Raw genomic sequence first — 19,534 nt, 5'->3', positions numbered from 1 at the left:
AAAACTGACACCAAGCCATTCACACAGAACACATATTTATTACATGTTCTTCATCTCAAGTTGACATGCATGCAAGGTCAAAAAACACATTCATTGTCTTTTAATATGCATTTATGTTTATCTTTTTTGCTCAATGACTCCCAAATGATTCGCTCAACGATTGTTTTTTTGTATGCATTTTTGTTTATCTTTTTTGCTCATTTCATTTCCATTTCATCATGCTTGTGACGTCTGATAAAGAAGCGTTTGTGAGTGCAGTGATGCTTTGTTACCAGGACAACAGCTATTTTTACTGCTCCAAAAGCGGCACCTAGTGGCTAAATTCATTTTTTAAATTTTTTTTTTTGCGTGTGGGTAATTTGAGTTGTTTTTTGACGTCAACATGAAACGGCGTGGGATTCATTTTAAAAACGACTCGTTTCAATGATTCAGAGTCGACTTTTTTTTTTTGAGAGAGAGAGAGACAATAACTTTATACACGGTGCACTTTCAGGTTTAAAACTTTGCAGGGTGTTTTCATTCACGTAGAGCTGTGTTATATAGTAACAGGGGCACATTAAATGAAAAAAGTACTCTTTGTGATAGATTTTCGGTCCTTTGTATAATTACATACATAATGCTGTTTTGTTTCTAATAGTTTAAGCAACTTAATTAATTATATTTGGTTTATATACATTATTTTAAACATCATGCACTTTTTTCAAAGATAGTTGTGTTGTTCTATAACTTCAAATAAACGTGCATTAGTAATATTTTTTGCGTGATGCGCCCTCTTGTGTCCCTTTTCCCCCAACTGAAATTATGCCTTTTAAATTAAAATATAATTCAAATATAGATAATATTTAAGTACAAAACTCGAAATTAGTTTTTTAGCTAATTTGACAGCCCTGCTGGAAACGGCCTGGAACTCGCTGCAGGAAGCTTGACAGAAAAGCAGCAGTGTTTCTGATCAAACATCTGAACTCTGGACAATAATAACAACACTCAAAACATTGCTCAACAAGACATTTCTTCCTGGAAATGCAGAGTGCATTCAGACCAGCGTTTTGCTGTCCAAACCCCACACCCTTTTTAAGAAATACCCCCTTCGAATGAAGTCTGTTATATAACGTTGTGTAACAGTCCAGCATCAGATATTTTGTTAGTCAATGATTGCTGGAGTCTAGTTAATAATCGAGCAGCTTTTATTTGGCCTCTTCAAACTGTGATTTCCTTATCTGCTTCCTGAGCTTCAGTTCATTGGATTTACAGAATAAATGAACAGTCATATGATCTATTATATCGAACTATGTTATTTCTATAAGGCAAACCTGTAAGGTCAGTTCAGTGACAATCAGTGAGATTAACTATTTATATGAGTTTACACACTAGATCTACCAGTGAAAGGAAACAACAGTGATTCCTTAATAAAATGTTCTGATGGAAATGTATGTATTTATATGTGCACATATATATTTATATATGTATATATGAATATGCATATTAAAAAATATTTTATTTTTAATATGCAGTGATTATATAAACACAATTAGGCACTTGATTGCTTAAATAAAGTGCAACAAAACATTAATCAAGCCTGCTAGTTTTTTTATTTAGCAAAGAGTAACTCTGAATGTAATAAAATATTTATTTTAAGAAAATATTTTTATTTACAATATTTTTCAATAAAATATTTACAATAAAAAACAGCCATTAAGACTTTTTACATGTATCAAATTTAAAAATACTAAAAATATGATTTTTTATTTATTTATAAGATTATTTATTATTTATATTTATTATATATTATATTAATGGTTATTATCATAATAATATAATAAAATGACTACTACTTCTAAAAATAATAATAGAAATAAAAATATTATTATATTAATATATACTAATAATAAATTAATAATATAAAAACTATTAGCACACACACACACATATATATAAAGCAATTAAGAAAAATATACACTCAAAATGTAAAAAATTATATTTTAATATATAGTATATATATATATATATATATATATATTCTGAGCACAAATGAGCCAAACGGCTGAATAACACAAAGCTGAATTTTCAGCAACTGAACTGAATGTTCTGTGTTTGCCGTCCATCCGAGAGAGAGAGAGAGAGAGAGAGATGTATTTATACGTGAGAGAGAGAGAGAGAGAGACCTTATACAGCACATAATCTCAGACACACACAACCAGAGCCGCTACATGTCCAAACTGATGCTATTTCCGTATTTCTATTCTCCTGACAGCTGGAGAAATGAGGGAACACGATACTCCCACATGTGCATGAGGCTTTAAACACTACCTGCTGAACAAACAGAGCCGCAGGAGGCCTTCAGACAGACAACAGACACACACATGACAGACAGAGAGAGAGAGAAACTGACAAGATATCACTGCTGAGAATAACGAGGGGTCTGATCCCGTCTAAAGCATGTGCCAGAACTTCTGTACTGGCCAATCAGCATCCAGGACCAGAACTTGAAATAAAATTCAAGTCAAAATCGAAAATATAAAAATAAATGTTAAAATATAAACAATTTTTTTGATGTTATTTTTTCCCCTAAATGTAAGTGATATTACAGGTATTTTATTTATATATTTATTTTAATATTTTCCATTTTTATTTGAATATCACACAGATGCAGTTTGTCAAAAATGACAGAAGGCAAAGAACAAAATTACTAAAATTTTAGATAAATTTCATATGAACAGAGAAAATCTAAAAATAAATTAAAACTATTTAATATGTGGGTATTTAAAAATGACAAAAACAAAATTGACAAAACTTTAAATGAAAATTAAACATTTTAAAATATGAACAAAATTTTATTCTTTTATTTTTCCTTAATGTCTGTGATTTAGTAGTTTATATATAATATATATATATATATAAAATATATATATATATATATATATATATATATATATATATATATATATATATATATATTATTATTATTTTTTTTTTCAGTTGAATTTTAGTTTTAGTCATTTTACTCTGTTTTTGATTAACTACATCTGGGTTGGATTACAATTTTTGAATAAAAGTTCTTAAAATTAAATTATAAAACAGATAATTCTGGTCCTGTATGTTGATTTGTCAATACAAAACAATTTCGAAATATTTACAAAATTTTGTTTTGTTTTATTTGTTATTTTATACTTATCACTTACATTTAGTAAAAAGTAAAATAAAAACAACAACAAAAAAGATAAATAAAATATAATGTTAGTATTATGAAATAGTCTCTTTTTTTCAATGTTCTTTGAATTTTGGTTAAAATGTTGGGTATTTTATTTGTGTTTTTGTCATTTTTATTAGTTCAAATTTTAGAGCTTTTATTAATTTCAGTTCATTTTTATTTCAGTTATAAGTTGAGTTCTTATAGAACTTCAAGTTAAAATTGCTGAAATAAAATAAGCTTGCCTTTTTTTGTATTATATTTCAGGTAACGTTTATTTTATTTTAAGCAACAAAAATGGTTTTAGTTTTAGTTAACGATAATAACCCTGATGTGATGTTTCTTCACTGCATTGTGAGCCCAAGCAGCTAAAGATCTTAGAAACAACAGTTAAAGTTTACAGAAAGAAAAACGGATTGCATCAGTATTGCAGGGAACTGGCTGTACTTTCTAAATATGACTTATACTTTGTCTCAAGTCAGTGAATAATGCATCTAGACCATAAAAAGCTCAATCAATCAATGACAAAGGAGAATGAGAAGAAAAATAAACCTTGGAAGGGTCTGAAAAGCGTGGAGAAAGTCAGGAAACAGACAGTAGACAGGGGAGATCCTCGTTATTTTATTATTGACATTAAAACAATGGACATCGTCCAGTAAGTCATAAGCAGCGACTCCTATTACGAGCTTAACCCGACTGCTCAGGAGCGTAACGCACGCGATGGGCTCAACATCATCAAAACCAGAAACACAACGCTCTGCAACATAAAAAAGATCCTTCAGCAGAGCTCTGCCACGCAAACCTACACAAACTCCAGCGTCTCGATCACAGCTCTTAGATCAAGTACATGCATCTTGATTAAAGAATGTTTAGATATCTGTGCTGCAAAACAAGACAAAAAAACCCTGAGAAAATCATGTTTTGCTGTGCAACTTTTTTGCAGTATTTCTCAAAAACCTCAACAAAAGAAGTTACAATGAAGTGAATTTAAGCTTAAAACAAGAACAAATATCTGCTAATGGACTGCTAATAAACTTACATTTTTCAGACTCCATTAGCAGATAATTGTTGTTTTAAGCAAAAATTGTATCATTTAAAAAAATAAAATAAAATGTAATTTTGCATAAGAAGTAGATATATCTTGATTCAGGAATGTTTAGATATTTTTACTGGAAACAAGACAGAAATACTATTTTTTTTTTATTAATTTTTTTTTTTTTTTTATGATACTATATTTTTTTCTCTGACCAAACTAGCAGATCTTGTTTTGAGCATAAACTTCATTTTGATCAATTTCTCTTCTTTGCTTCCGTCATTTTGCATCTCAAGTAAATGCGTCTTGTTTTATGAATGTTTATTTAGTTGTACTGGAAAACGAGACAAAAACACTTAAATAAATAAATAAAAACACAGAGAAAGAAGCACTGAGTGTTTTCAGGAACTTCAGTATTTTGTCTTGTTTTCATTTAATTGTTTTCTGAAGAAAACTGGTCAAAATAAACTGAGTTAGTCAGAAAAATCAACTTTATACAAAAGGAAAACAAGTTTATTTTTCTAACCCAATGGACAGATGTGTGTTCTTTTTTTAAGCATAAACTCACTTTATCTTAATCAAATTATTTCTTATCTTCTCTCATTTTGCATCTCACGTAAATACATACTGACTAAAGAATGTTTATATATTTGTTCTGGAAAACAAGACACAAAGAAGAAAGAAAAATCATGTTTTGTCCTGGAAGATGTCACTTTTTCAGAGGGAGATTCAGTTTATTCTTGCTTTCACTTCAGAATAAACTGACAAGATAAATCTTGTTTTCTGAAAAAAATGATTAAAATGAAGTGAGTTTATACTCAAAACAAGAAAAAACATCCGCAGATGGAGTCAGCAAAATCAACTTTATACAAAAGGAAAACACGTTTATTTTTCTGGCCCGGTTGGGAGATCTTGTTTTAAACATAAACTAGACTTTATCTCACTGTGCATCTCCAGTAAACGTCTCTTGATTTAAGAATGTTTAGATATTTGTACTGGAAAACAACACAAAAATATTGCAAAATTTCACTTTTACAGAGAAAGAATCGTGTATTCTCAGAAAACTCAGTATCGGCGTCTCACTTTCGCTTACTTCAGAATAAAATCACAAGATAAGTCAAAATGAAGTGCGTTTATGCTCGAAATAAGAACAAATATCTGCTAAAGGAGTCTGAAAAAAATAAACTTACATTTTTCAGACTCCATTGGCAGATATTTGTTGTTTAAAGCAAAAAAATAATTTAAAGAAAAAAAAAAAAAAAAAAAATAATTATAAAAAAAAATAAATTTAAATATATATTATATATATATATATATATATATATATATATATATATATATATATATATATATATATATATATATATATATATATATATAGTCATTTTGCATCATTAGTAAACATATCTTGATTTAGGAATATTTAGATATTTTTACTGGAAAACAAGACAAAAATACTAAGTAAGAAAATTGTGTTTTGCCATGCAAAATGTCACTTTTACAGAGAGAAAGTCAGTGCATTCTTTGAAAACTCAGTCTTATTTTCATTGATTTTATAAGATAAGTTAACAAATATCTGCAAATGGGGGATTGGAAAAAATATACTTAACATTTTCTTGACTCCATTGGCAGATATTTGTTGTTTTAAGCAAAAATGTGACCATTTAAAAAAAAAAATAATAATAATAATAATAATATCATATATATATATATATATATATATATATATATATATATATCTTTTATTTCATTTTATTTATTTATTTTTTTTTTTTCATTTTGCATCATAAGTAAACATATCTTGATTCAGGACTGTTTGGATATTTTTGATTTTTGCACCGGGAGACAATCTCACAAACACAGCAGAATATCATCCCAAATGCACAGATATGCATCTCATATTAAAACATCCCTTCCACAAACTAACAGCACACCAGATCCATCCCAGCCTTCCCAGAAACCCCTCTGTCTGGGCAAAGCCAGTTTGTTCTGGGGAGGAACGTGCTCTACAGATATGACTCCTCGAAACAGCATGTTGTGTCTGGCAGGAGCGCAGAAAAACGGACGTCTCTCAGACTCCCTGAGTTTGCACTTTTATCTGAAACTCTGATTTACGAGCCAATGTGCCGGGAAGAGCGATTACGCAACACTTCTCGCGTTATCTGTGGAAGTGTCCGACTGACCGATCCATCGAGCGCTGGTCGTCCCACGCTGACCCTGGTGTGTGTGACTCATGAATTCCTCCACGTTTGAGTTAAACAGAGATGTCTAACGCGTTAGAGTCTCAGCTCTGTGTCACTGAGGGTTCATTTTGTTGTCCTGGGAGTAGAAATGAGAAATAGGTGTGTAATGTGTTTGCAACTTTGTTAAATAAATGAATCGTTGCGTGCAGAACGTGGTGGTTAGATGAGTAAACACTTAAATTAGGGCCCAAAAAATGCAAATGTGATTATTTTGTCATTGAAATTGGAATGGTGGAATTATAAACATTTATTTATATTATAAACATTTTATACTATTATTATTATTATTATTATTATTATTATTATTATTATTATTATTATTATTATTATTATTATTAAATAATATTTATTATTAGTGTTAATGTTTATAATTATTATTATTATTAGTAGTAGTATTAAATAATAATAGTATTTATTATTAATGTTATTTTTAATAATAATAAAAATAATAATTACTTTTATTATTAATTTAAATAATATGTAAGTAATAATAGTAATAATAATTATTATTAATAATAATTTAAATAATATTTTAAATTAATATGGTATATTTAGCATTGTACAGTAAATAATTATAATATTTAAAGTTTTATTTTGCAACAATAGTAAAACTGCATACTAATATGTATTAATTTATTCACCTTCAAACATTAAAATCACTAAAAAATGTTTAAATGCTGTTTACTGTATTTATTAATCTAGATTAGTAATTTAAACAGTTTTCTAAAAGCGAGGTCTATTAACAAATGTTGATTTATAGAACTTAAAATGTTAAAAAGTAGACATTTTAATCAAAGGTAATAAATAATATTCAACAGTTATACTAGTAATAAATATTATTAAAATGATTATTCATCATATTATTAATTATAACAACATTTATGTCAATTTTTTGCAATAGAAGTGTTGTTTACATTGTTATAAAATGCCATGTATGTTACGGCACAGAGATATGATCATGTAAAGCAATATTACGTCAGATATCACATCCTCAAAACATCATTTAATCCCAGGCAGATATATTTAAAAGAAGCGTACGTAAGTTTAGATATCAAGAACATCGAGTGTGTGAAAACCCTGAAGTCAGTGAAAGTAAATTGTGCAAATTTACAAGATGATTTCTCTTCATTTCTGAATAAGTGCACCATCCAAAATCTCTTATTAGTCATTTATTTCACGCTCCAAGACGTTTCACAACCTTCATATATCACGCAAGCCCTGAGAATTCATCACAGCTCGGAGCCGTGAAACCAAACCCAATCCAAATAATCCAGATTTATTGTCAGAGGCGTGCAGAGGGAACAGTTAAATGTTACACGGAGGCCAATGTTTCTAAATAACTCAGCAGAAGAAAATCCTGCTTCAGGCTCAAGTGTGTCTCTGAAGACACCAGCGCACTGTGATTCATGAAATATGAAAATATCCACGTTAGGGCTGGAGGATAAAATCATTATTGAGTCAAAGCAGCTTAACAGAAAATCATCATGTTAATGTTTATAATATCTTAATATCTTCATGCATGTATCAGATTAGAGCTGGATGATGATAGTTATATTTTGTGATGATATAAACAATCAAGCAGTTAATATTTGCTATGTTTCATATATTAGTTTACATGAGTATACTGTACTGTATGTATACAATATATATATATATATATAATATATTAGTTTACATGAGTATACGTCAAAAGTTGGAAAACATTACTATTTTTAATGTTTTTGAAAGAAGTCTCTTCTGCTCATCAAGCCTGCATTTATTTGATCAAAAATACAGAAAAAACAGTAATATTGTGAAATATTATTAGAACTTAAAATAATAGTTTTCTATTTGAATATACTTTAAAAAAACAATTTTTTCCTGTGATGCAAAGCTGAATTTTCAGCATCATTACTCCAGCTTTCAGTGTCACATGTAACATCAGTCTATCACATGATCATTTAGAAATCATTCTAATATTCTGATTTATTATGAGTTTTGGAAACTGTTCTGCTGTCTAATATATTTGATGAATAAAAGGTTAAAAAGAACTGCATTTATTCAAAATAAAAAAAAAAATATCTAATAATATATATTCTAATAATAAATTTTCTTTACTATCACTTTTATCAATTTAACACATCCCTGCTGAATAAAAGTATTGATTTTATTTAAAAAAAAAGAAAGAAAAAAAAAATTACTGACCCCCAAATTACTGACCAGTAGTCGTGTATATTGTTATTACAAAATATTTATATTTTAAAAGCATAGCTTCTTTTTTTTTTTTTTTTTTTTTTTTTTTTTACTTTTTATTCATCAAAGTATCCTAAAAAAAAGTATCACATGTTCTGAAAAAATATTAAGCAGCAGAACTGTTTCCAACTTTGATAATGAATCATCATATTAGAATGATTTCTAAAGGATCATGTGATAATGATCCTAAAAATTCAGCTTTGCATCACAGAAATAAATGATAATTTAAAGTATAATAAATTTAAAAACAATTATTTTAAGTTGTAATAATATATCACAATATTGCTGTGTTTTTTCTGTATTTTTATCAAATAAATGCAGGCTTGATGAGCAGAAGAGACTTCTTTCAAAAACATTAAAAATAGTAATGTTTCCAAACTTTTGACCTGTACTATATATATATATATCTACCTAAACCTATAAGTTGTATAAATCAACATTAGTTAAAAAATTACTGACTTTTATAAAACTTTTTAAATGACGTATGAATTCATTAACAAATGCACCAAATCAAAGTTGTTTATTATTACAGTAAAACCTTTTAATTCCATTTGTAAAGAGAAGCATCTAAACATCTTTTGTTAATGATTTAATGCATAAAAGTGATTAAATTAAGACCTAAATATTAGCATTGCAATTTTACTATTGCTGTAAAATAAAACTTGTTATTATTACAATTGCTTATTACTATAATTATTTTTAAATATTATGTTTTACTTTACAGTACAATACCAATATACTGCCATCTTAATTTTTTAAATATTAAAATAAAATATAATTAAAAAACAAAATAATTAAAAGGTAACACTTTATTTAAGCTGTTACATGTTACATGTATGTACTATTATAATAACAATAAATTATGCATAATTACATGCAAGTAACCCTAATCCTTTTTCTCTAACCATATAGTAAGTACATTCATTAATATTTATGCATAATTACATGCAAGTAACTAATATTATTAATATTATTAAAATAAAGTGTAACCAATTAAAATAAATAATAATAATAATTATTATTATTTATAAAAAAGTATGAACACTTACAATGCCCCCCCCCTCCCGTGGGTAATATATAATAATTATTATTATTATTATTTATAAAAAGTATGAACACTAACAATAATAATACATATTATAATGATGTAATAATATAATCACATTTGCATTTTTTGAGCCCTAATTTAAGTATTCACTCATCTAACCACCACGTTCTGCACGCAACGATTCATTTATTAACGAAGTGACAAACACGTTACACACCTATTTCTCATTTCTACTCCCAGGACAACACAACACTGCTGTGATATCTGAGCAGAGCGCATTAGACATCTCTGTTAAACTCAGAGCTCGAGCGCAGCTGCATTAAACCTCAGGGACGACCCTCGACCCTGAAACAGGATCTGCACTCACCACTGGTCTAAGGGGATTATAGGATGCGGAGGGCCTCGGCCAGACCTCCACAGCGTCTCCGCTGACCTCGGCCTGCAAGATCTGACCTCCCTGATGGGCGACACGACTCCGAGAGGCAGTAAATGTGAAAATTACCCTGTTTTTCTACACTTGCCTTTAGAAACCTGCGGCCTGATGAAGCAATTCAGCCTCAGATCCCTTAATAACATTCATGCACATCATTCTGGAAAATCCCAGAACTTGGATCCATTAAAACGAGTTCATTAACAGCCAAATGAGGATCGGCTCACTATATCAGACTTCATACTGGATGTCATCTGCTTTATGGATCCACTGCCTTATTAATCTACAAAAAAATAAAATGTGTCTTCAAGGCTGCTGATGCACAAAACTAATCTATAACTAGTTAATAAAAATATAAAATATATATCTAGTGCTTATTCGTTCAAAAGCTGCAAACACAAACTACGTAGCAGACTTGCACAACCGTTTATAATTTTAAAGTCGGTCTCTTTTGCGAATCAAGGCTGTAATATTTTGTTTAAAAATACAGGAAAAGCTGTTAAAATTGTGAAATATTATTACAATTTAAAACAGCTGTTTTCTGTGTGAATCTCTGTTAAAGTGTAATTTATTTCTGTGATGTGCAGCTGTATATTTCAGCAATCAGTTACTCCAGTCTTCAGTGTCACATGATCTTCAGAAATCATTCTAATATGATGATTTGCTGCTCAAGAAACATTTCTGATTATTATCAATGTTGAAAACATTAATATTTTTGTGGAAACTGATGCATTTAATTTCTCAGGATTCAAAGATGAACAAAAAGTTCAAAAGAACAGCATTAAAATTGAATGTTTTTGTAACATTATAAATGTCTCTACTTAACTTAATGCGTCCTTCATGAATAAAACGTACATTCTGAACAGTGTATTATACGTCTAGTGATTCAAGAAAATATCCAAACATCAGAAAACCAACAGAGCAGAACTCTTCTCAAACCTGCATCAGTTTATCATCCAGAAGACCGGATTGTGATTCAAGAAAATGTTGTCTTTGTTTTTGTTGTTTGTGTTGTTTCTTGTGTGGTTTGTTTTATCTCTCATAATTCTCTGTATCATTTTGGTTGTGTGTTTTGTTTTTTTGTGTGTTTTTGTGTTTGTTTGTTTTGGTTTTTTATCTAGTAGTTCTGTTTTTTATCTCATTGTTTTCTGTATTTGATTTGTGTCTTATATTTTTGTTTATCATTGGGTTGTATGGTTTTTTATTTATTTATTCTCTGTATCAGTGGCTTTGGTTTTTTTTTGTTTTTTTTCTGAAATTATACTTATACCTAACTGATTCAACAGCAAAACATGTATCAGTGGCTTCTATCATTATTCACTGATGTAAGCGGAGTTGTGGATCTATTTTGCTGCTGGTTGTATAATTATTTAAGTGTACAGTGAAGGATATTTGCATTATTCATTATAGATTGTTTATGTTTTTGTAAATAGACAACAATACATTGTATGAGTCACAATTATACATTTCTCTTTTATGCCAGAAATCATTAGGATATTAAGATCATGTTCCATGAAGATATTTAGTAAATGTCCTACCGTAAATATATTAAAACTTAATTTTTGATTAGTAATATGCATTGCTCAGAACTTCATTTGAACAACTTTAAAGATGATTTTCTCAATATTTAGATTTTTTTGCACCCTCAGATTCCAGATTTTTTTATATAGTTGTATCTCAGACAAATATTGTCCTCCTAACAAACCACACATCAATGGAGAGATTATTTATTCAGCTTTCAGATGATGCATAAATCCCAATTTCGAAATATTGAAACTTATGACTGGTTTTGTGCTCCAGGGTCACGTTTTATATTGAAAACAATCTGTAACTACACTGACAAGGCTATTTAATAAAGTTATATGAAACCAACCAGCAATCCTAGCTTACTCTAGCAGTCACTTAGTGATATGCCAAAGCCAATCAGAACCAGAGTTATTACAGTTTAACGAGCACCAATTCCGATTTCAGGTATTTGTCTGCGAGTGAAAATCGTGCAGTGTGAGCTCAGAATTAAAGCAGCGCAATTCTGCGGGAAAACCCTGGACTTGGCAACACAGAGCAGGACAGAGGGAGGCAGTGAAGCCATGAGGGGTGTTTTCGTGCGGGATCTCGTGCCAGTCACACATTACACACACACACCTCCTCCCCATCCGGCCGTGTCGGGCCATAATGAGACTAGTGCTGGGGGTCAGAGCCGCGAGCTCCAAGTCAAACAAACCCAGCGAAGTCATTGTTCAGGAGCGGTGTGTTTACACACGTCCCTCTGTCGGAGCTATGAAATATGTTATTTAGATTGAACGCCAAATCCATAGGAATCATCTGGAACGCTGCGGTAACCTTATACTTCTGTTAAACTTGCTCACAGACACATGCACACGCACAGAAGCCACGGCCGCGTTCACATGCTCCGTACTTTCCAATTAAACTGCGTTTGCTGCTTTGGTGGATTTTCATGCATTTCAGTCATTCAGTGTCATGTGAAATAGTAAATAAATCATGAATAAGAAATAGTTGGAGTGGGTTTAAAACTGTATTATTATTAAATATAGAGATATTTTGCATAATGCAAATGTATTTAATAGAGTGGAACCTGTACAGAATTTTCTTGTTGCATTTCTATGGATGATTATTTCTGTTACTAAATAAAACATTACAAAAAAAGTAACTTTTTGTCTCGCAATTCTGAGAAGAAATACATATAAAACATTTTCTCACAATACACTCACAAAAACTATACGCAATAACTATAATTCACACTAATCTAGACAGTTAAAATATAAACAAGATGAATATTATACACAAATATACATATTAAAAATATGCTTTATTTTCATGTATTTGTTGATCATTTAATTCTGTCTTCTAATTAATATTTTCATTTAAATCATTCAAATTTTCTGTTTTAATTTTCTTTATTATCTCTATTTTGTACTATTTTTCATTTTATTTATTTATTTATTTTGTTGTTGTTTTCCACAATCTAAGTATCACAAAACACTAGTAATAAATAAAAATATTAAAAAAAAATTGTAAATAAATAAAAAATGTAAAAACATAGATTTTATGTGGGTTTTAAAATTACAATCATTTTGAAACAAGCTTGACTTTTTTTGAACTGTGAGAAATAATAGAATAAAATAAATGTAAATGTGACTTTTTGTTCTCAGAAAACTAGTTTAAGTTTAAGACTAGTCTAGTTTAAGACGATTCTGACTTTTTCTGATTTGTTTAGTCCATGGTGGAAATGAGCGTCCATATATTTAAGCCCAAAATCAAAATAAATTTAATTTTGCATAAAGAAAAAACGATTTAAACAAATTAGAATGAGAATTTGGGGAAAATGTGTTTGATTACTGTCACAATGCACATATGAAACATGATTTTGTGCTGTTTTATGGTTTGCTGTACCTGTTGTGCGGTCAAGGAGTCGATGTGTGCCGCTGGAGCCGGCTGTCCTTCCAGCCATGTGATTTTCAGAGGGTTTCCACTCAGACCGGTCTCGTTTTTAAACGCCAGGTCCTGATTGAGAGCACAGAGAAGATTGAAATCTCATTAAAAACTCAACTTTTTTGAAACTGAGATTTATGCATCATCTGAAGCTGAATAAATAATCTCTCCATTGATGTGTGGTTTGTTAGGAGGACAATATTTGTCTGAGATACAACTATTTGAAAATCTGGAATCTGAGGGAGCAAAAAAATCTAAATATTGAGAAAATCATCTTTAAAGTTGTTCCAAATGAAGTTCTTAGCAATGCATATTACTAATCAAAAATTAAGTTTTGATATATTTACAGTAGGAAATAAATTTTATTTTCAAAAAAATTTCGAAAATTTTATTTCAATATTTTTCTGAGCACTGCAATGTGACATTACAAAAACTGTAAATAAAAAATAAATCATGCATCAAATCAAAATAACACACAAAAAAAACATTTACTTGAGTGAATAAAATGACTTTTATATTTTATAATAACGTTGCATAAATAATTTTATAATACATAAAATACATAATATTATAATGCTTTATTATTTTAATATATTTCTTATTTTATAATAAATATGAAAAATTTACATGGCTTTCAATTATACTTTAATGTTGAATGGCTATAATTAATAAGTAAAACTGAGGGAGAATGCATTTAATAGAGATACCTATTATACACCTAAAATATTATCTTTATGTTGTTTCTACATTAATTTGGAGGTTCAGTGTGAAATTATGACAATATAAAAATGCGATTAATCATGTTTAATTACAGAAAAATGTCGAACAATATTAAAAATCGATTTATATTAAAGGGTTAAATTTAACTTCTAATTTTATAGGTCCCCCAGAAAGTTAACATTTTTAACATTTATTTAAATTATTTTGTACATTTTATAAAGAAATATGAAGAGTTAATTTGCAAAAACATTTAAAAACACAACTTTTACATTTTACAAATTTTCAAAAAATATTGTTTTTTTATTGTGCATCACAATTAATCACAATCCAACTGCAGAATTAGGTAAAACATTAATAAAAAAATACAGCTAGCTAACACAATAAAATCATGATATAACAAAAAATATGATTTTTGTAAATTTAAAAAAATCGGACTTATCTGTTTTTTGCAAATAAACTTTAAATATAAAGAAAAAAATATATATACTGTGTGTGTGTGTGTGTAACACGTATATATATATATATATATTATTATATATATATATATATATATATATATATTTTTTTTTTTATCTTAATGAAAATCAGCATTAAAAATATCAGATAAAAAAGTGAAAGTGAAATTTTGGGGAATATTTCTCCAGAAAACAATAAATAATATTATATGGATTATTCATCTTTAATTTTGGGCTGTTACATGATCCTTCAATATGTTTTGATGAGATTCTTCTCAATATGTGACTGAACTATTTGTAAAATGTTGCATATAAACAGAAAAGGTGTTTTGTTTTGTGGTGTATTTGGAGATGTCCAGTACTCACAGCTGCTTTTGCTGATGCAAACTCAACCACGGCACTGCCTTTCTTCTTCCTGGATATCAGAACGTTCAAGACGTCTCCATACTGCAACGCAAACATCATTAAAACTCAACCGTGAGCGCTGCAAAACTGGGCGAAAAAAACTCAGCTTTGGACTCTGTGTGGCCAGGAACGAGGGAAGCAGAACATAAAACCGTGAGAAGGACGGTGACCCTGAAGAATCAGATTTAATTTGACTATTTTTAGAGTGAACCTTTTCTTGCCAAGTCTTATATGCTTATAAACGTCAGTCATAAATCAGCAGGACGGCCTCTATTTCTGTTCAGAGCATGAGAAATGCATCCAGTCCTCCAGATCCTTCTGCTGCTCTCGACGAAAAACAATCAGGAATTCTGGGAGTTTGAATCTGGAGTCGGTATTTGACCTTTGACCCTCGGAAAGCAGGACGTCCAGACTAAACACTGATTCAAACATTATTACAGCGACGTTCTGAGAGTGAATGCTGTGAAAACACTGCCATTTCACCTCAAAATTAAAAAGAAAATATAAAGAGCGTTAGGATTTTTTTTTTATTGTTATGACAATAATGCACCTTTTCCTCCCGAAGGTGAAATGTCTGGATGTTTTACTTTACAATAATAAAGTACAGTTTTATTTAAATCAGCATAAATTAAAAGCAGTACAACAAATAATATTGCAGTGTATACTTTACAGTATAAAATAATATTTAATTTGTCATATTATAGTCGTGAGAATCACAAGGAAAGTTGCTTAAGTGTCATGAAAATACAATAAATTCTAAGAAAAGGTCTTACAATATATATTAATTATATATAATATATATATATATATATATATGATATATTATATATATGACCACAAAATGTAATGAAAAAAATCAAAAAAAGTAATAAGATTTTCTTTATTTGAAGGTCTTAAAATAGACTTAATTTTACAGAAAACATATTTTTTTCATTTTTTTTTTTTTTTTTGTGGTTAAATATAACCACAAAATGTAAACCAATCTGAAAAGAAAAGATAAGAAAAGAAAAGAACTCAAGTTTTGTGTAAAATAAATTCTATTTTAGGAGTTATTGTATTATCATATTTTCATGACATTTAAGCTCATGCAATAAATTCTTTTAAAAATGACTAAAATATGACCACAAAATTTAACCACAGATATTAAACCACAAAAAGTAAATAAATAAATAAGTAAATAAATAAACTATTTTCTGACACCTTTTTGTAAAAATATATTGCATTGTCACATTTTCATGACAGCAAACTCATGCAATAAATACAAAAAAAAAAAAATATATTTTACAGAAACATAATTTCTTATTTCTGTCTCTTGATTTTGTGATTAAATATGACCACAAATATTTAACCACAATATAAAAAAAATATATATTTGTTTTCTGCAAAATAATGTCTATTAGGTTTAATTACAGTCACATTTTCATGACCGTTTAGCTCATGCAATAAATCCTAAATATTAGCTTAAAGTAAACATGATTTTTTAAATTATTTATTTACATTTTTGTTCAAATAGAACCAGAATTTTTTTATTATTATTATTTTATTTATTTATTTATTAAATCATCAAATTTTCATGGCAGTTTATCTCATGCAATAAAAAAGTTCTTAAAATAGACATAACATTTAGAATTTATTGTCACATTTTCATGACAGTTTTCATAACAAAAAAATGTAAAAATTATCTGGTTTTTGTTTTTTTACACAAAACATAATTTGTTATTTCTTTCTTTTATTTTGTTTTTTGTGTGTTCAAACACAACCCAGGCCTGTTCTTCACAGCTTTCCTGAGACTCCCTCTCCACGTTCCGGTATTTTTAAGAAACCGTGAGATGTTTCCGAGAATCTGCCGTCTCTGAAAGTCAGTTTTACGGCTGTCTGGGAAAAGCAGAATGCATCTGATTTTCAGAAACAAGCGAAACCTGCCAACAGTGACAAAGCAGCGCGTCCCAAAGGAAGCCTATTTCATCCATCCAGACGTTTCCAGAGGTTCCCAAGGCCTCGACCCACGCCCAAAACACAGCCTTACATCATCACACGAGTCTTCTGTTTACACTGATGCTCCAGACCATTAGCCTTTTCACAAAAAGCTGAAATTAGGTCAGCGTTAGTTCTGTTACAGGTCTTACCTTTTCTGTTCAGTCTGTTTTACAAGTTGTTGTATTTGCATGTATATATTTATATTCATATAATTTATATTGTATATAAATATATATTTAATATACAAACATAACATATTTTTCTGAAATACATACATGCATGTGTGTGTATTTATATATATACACTACCAGTCAAAAGTTTGGGATCAGAACAATTTTTAATGTTTTTTACAGGAGTTTCTTTAATCAAATAATATCTCATTACTGCAGTCTTCAGTGTCACATGATCTTCAGAAATCATCATAATATACTGATTTATTATCAGTTTTGATGCTTCATATTTGTTTTTTGGATCCTGTGATACTTTTTTTTCACGATTCTTGATGAATAAAAGGTTAAAAAGAAGAGCATTTATTTAAAATATAAATCTTTTCTAACAATATACACTAAAGTTCAAAAGTTTGGGGTCAGTACATTTTTATTCTTTCTTTGTTTTTGAAAGAAATTAAAACTTTTATTCAGCAAGGATCTGTTAAATTGATAAGAAGTGATAGCAAAGATTTATATTGTTAGAAAAGATTTATATTGTGACTAAATGCTGTTCTTTTTAACTTTTTATTCACCAAAGAATCCTGAAAAAAGTATCAGTTTCCAGAAAGAAAATATGTTGATAATTCTAATAATAAATCAGCATATTAGAATGATTTCTGAAGATCACTTTACACTGGAGTAATGCTGATGGAAATTCAGCTTTGCATCACAGAAATAAATTCTATTTTACAGGATATTAAAATAGAAACCATTATTTTATATTGTAATAACATTTTGCAAGATTACTGTTTTTTTCTGTATTTTTAATCAAATAAATGCAGCCTTGATGAGCAGAAGAGACTTCTTTAAAAACACGATGACCCGAGCTGACGCAAACACTTAATGGGGATATCTCTGCGCTTTGCAGAGTGAAGTATTTCCAGTTCAAGCATTTTAATAATCTCTGATTTGTAAAGAAAGACTCATTCTTGTTGTTGTCACCGGCTGCAAGCGCCAATCCGGAAGCCAGGAACGCGGAAGTGTGGAAAAGTGTCTAATTGGATCAGACGTCATTAGTTGCATGTGAAGAGCACATTTCCAGCGAGTCCCCAGACGGCACTAAACGTGTCCGTAACGGTGGCATGTGCGCTGCGTAGCCTTCAGCGTTCTGCGCTGCTACAAAACTTAATGGAGCTCACACACGAGGGGAATAAAAGCGTTTAACGGCTGATGTCATGCAGACCTCGTTAACCACAGCGAACTGCTCATTCACACACGAGGTCACGCTCTCACACGCTGATCAGATTCAATCAGACCATCCCAGACTCACCTTCTGGAAGAGGCTTTGAAGGCATTCGTGAGAATAGCCGGCGTTGCTGGCGTCGTCTTTTTTACACTTCCACTTCAGCTGAGGACGAGACACACAGAGAAAATCAGCATCTTTCTTAAAGATGACATCAGTAAGATCCTCTGGGGTCTGCTGTGATCACTTTCATGAAAATTATGACTTTTTCACAAAATCACCAACTTTCTCTCTCTTTCTCTTTTCATTTAAAGTTTATTTCATTTATTTGTGTTTGTTAGATCTATGAGAGCAATCTACAAATAATTGTACTGGGAGCGCGTTACAAAACATTTAATTTTCTGTAAATTTAATATATTGTTTGCCCACTGAGGAAAATAAAACATAAATCATAAAAAAATAAAATAATAAAACATTTTAATTTCACAAAATAAATACCATTCGATTTTATATGGCTAAGAAAAAAAAAAAAAAAAATTATATATATATATTAGGGCTGGGCGATAAATATCGATGGGTGATGAAAATATTATATTTTAATGGTTTTTTATATATATATATATATATATATATATATATATATATATATATATATATATATATATATATATATATATATATCAACTAAAATTAAAACCATTAAAATATAATATTTTCATCTTGAAATAAAAAATAATAAAAACTATATAGGAATATATACTGTTAAAAAATGCTAAAAATGACAAACACAACCAAATTAATCAAAAAAACTACAATTAAAATAAAAACTGATTCAAAATATTAACAAAAACTATAATAGCATCTCAATAAAACTAAAATAACACTGATATATACCATTTTGTTTATAATTACAGATCTCTAGAGAAGGAAAGAGATGTAATTCATATCTCTTTACATTAACA

The 19,534-nt window shown here is 29.2% G+C and overlaps 1 protein-coding gene across 2 annotated transcripts in view; it reads right to left on the bottom strand.

Moving 5' to 3' along the window:
* The window catches only part of dnajc17 (DnaJ (Hsp40) homolog, subfamily C, member 17), a 54,578-nt gene that overhangs the window by 16,849 nt on the left and 18,195 nt on the right, over nt 1–19,534 (bottom strand). For both annotated transcript variants that reach the window (XM_042767148.1, XM_042767147.1), the window contains exons 8-10: nt 18,660–18,737; nt 15,165–15,245; nt 13,585–13,695 (exon numbers count right to left, since the gene is read on the bottom strand). In XM_042767148.1, coding sequence (XP_042623082.1) covers nt 13,585–13,695; nt 15,165–15,245; nt 18,660–18,737 — 270 coding nt within the window. The remainder of the gene's footprint in view (nt 1–13,584; nt 13,696–15,164; nt 15,246–18,659; nt 18,738–19,534) is intronic.

The sequence above is a fragment of the Cyprinus carpio genome, chromosome A12, assembly GCF_018340385.1.
Source record: "Cyprinus carpio isolate SPL01 chromosome A12, ASM1834038v1, whole genome shotgun sequence".
Classification (NCBI taxonomy): Eukaryota; Metazoa; Chordata; class Actinopteri; order Cypriniformes; family Cyprinidae; genus Cyprinus; species Cyprinus carpio.
The sequence above is the reverse complement of the archived record's forward strand: the minus strand, read 5'-3'. Positions and strand labels throughout refer to the sequence as shown.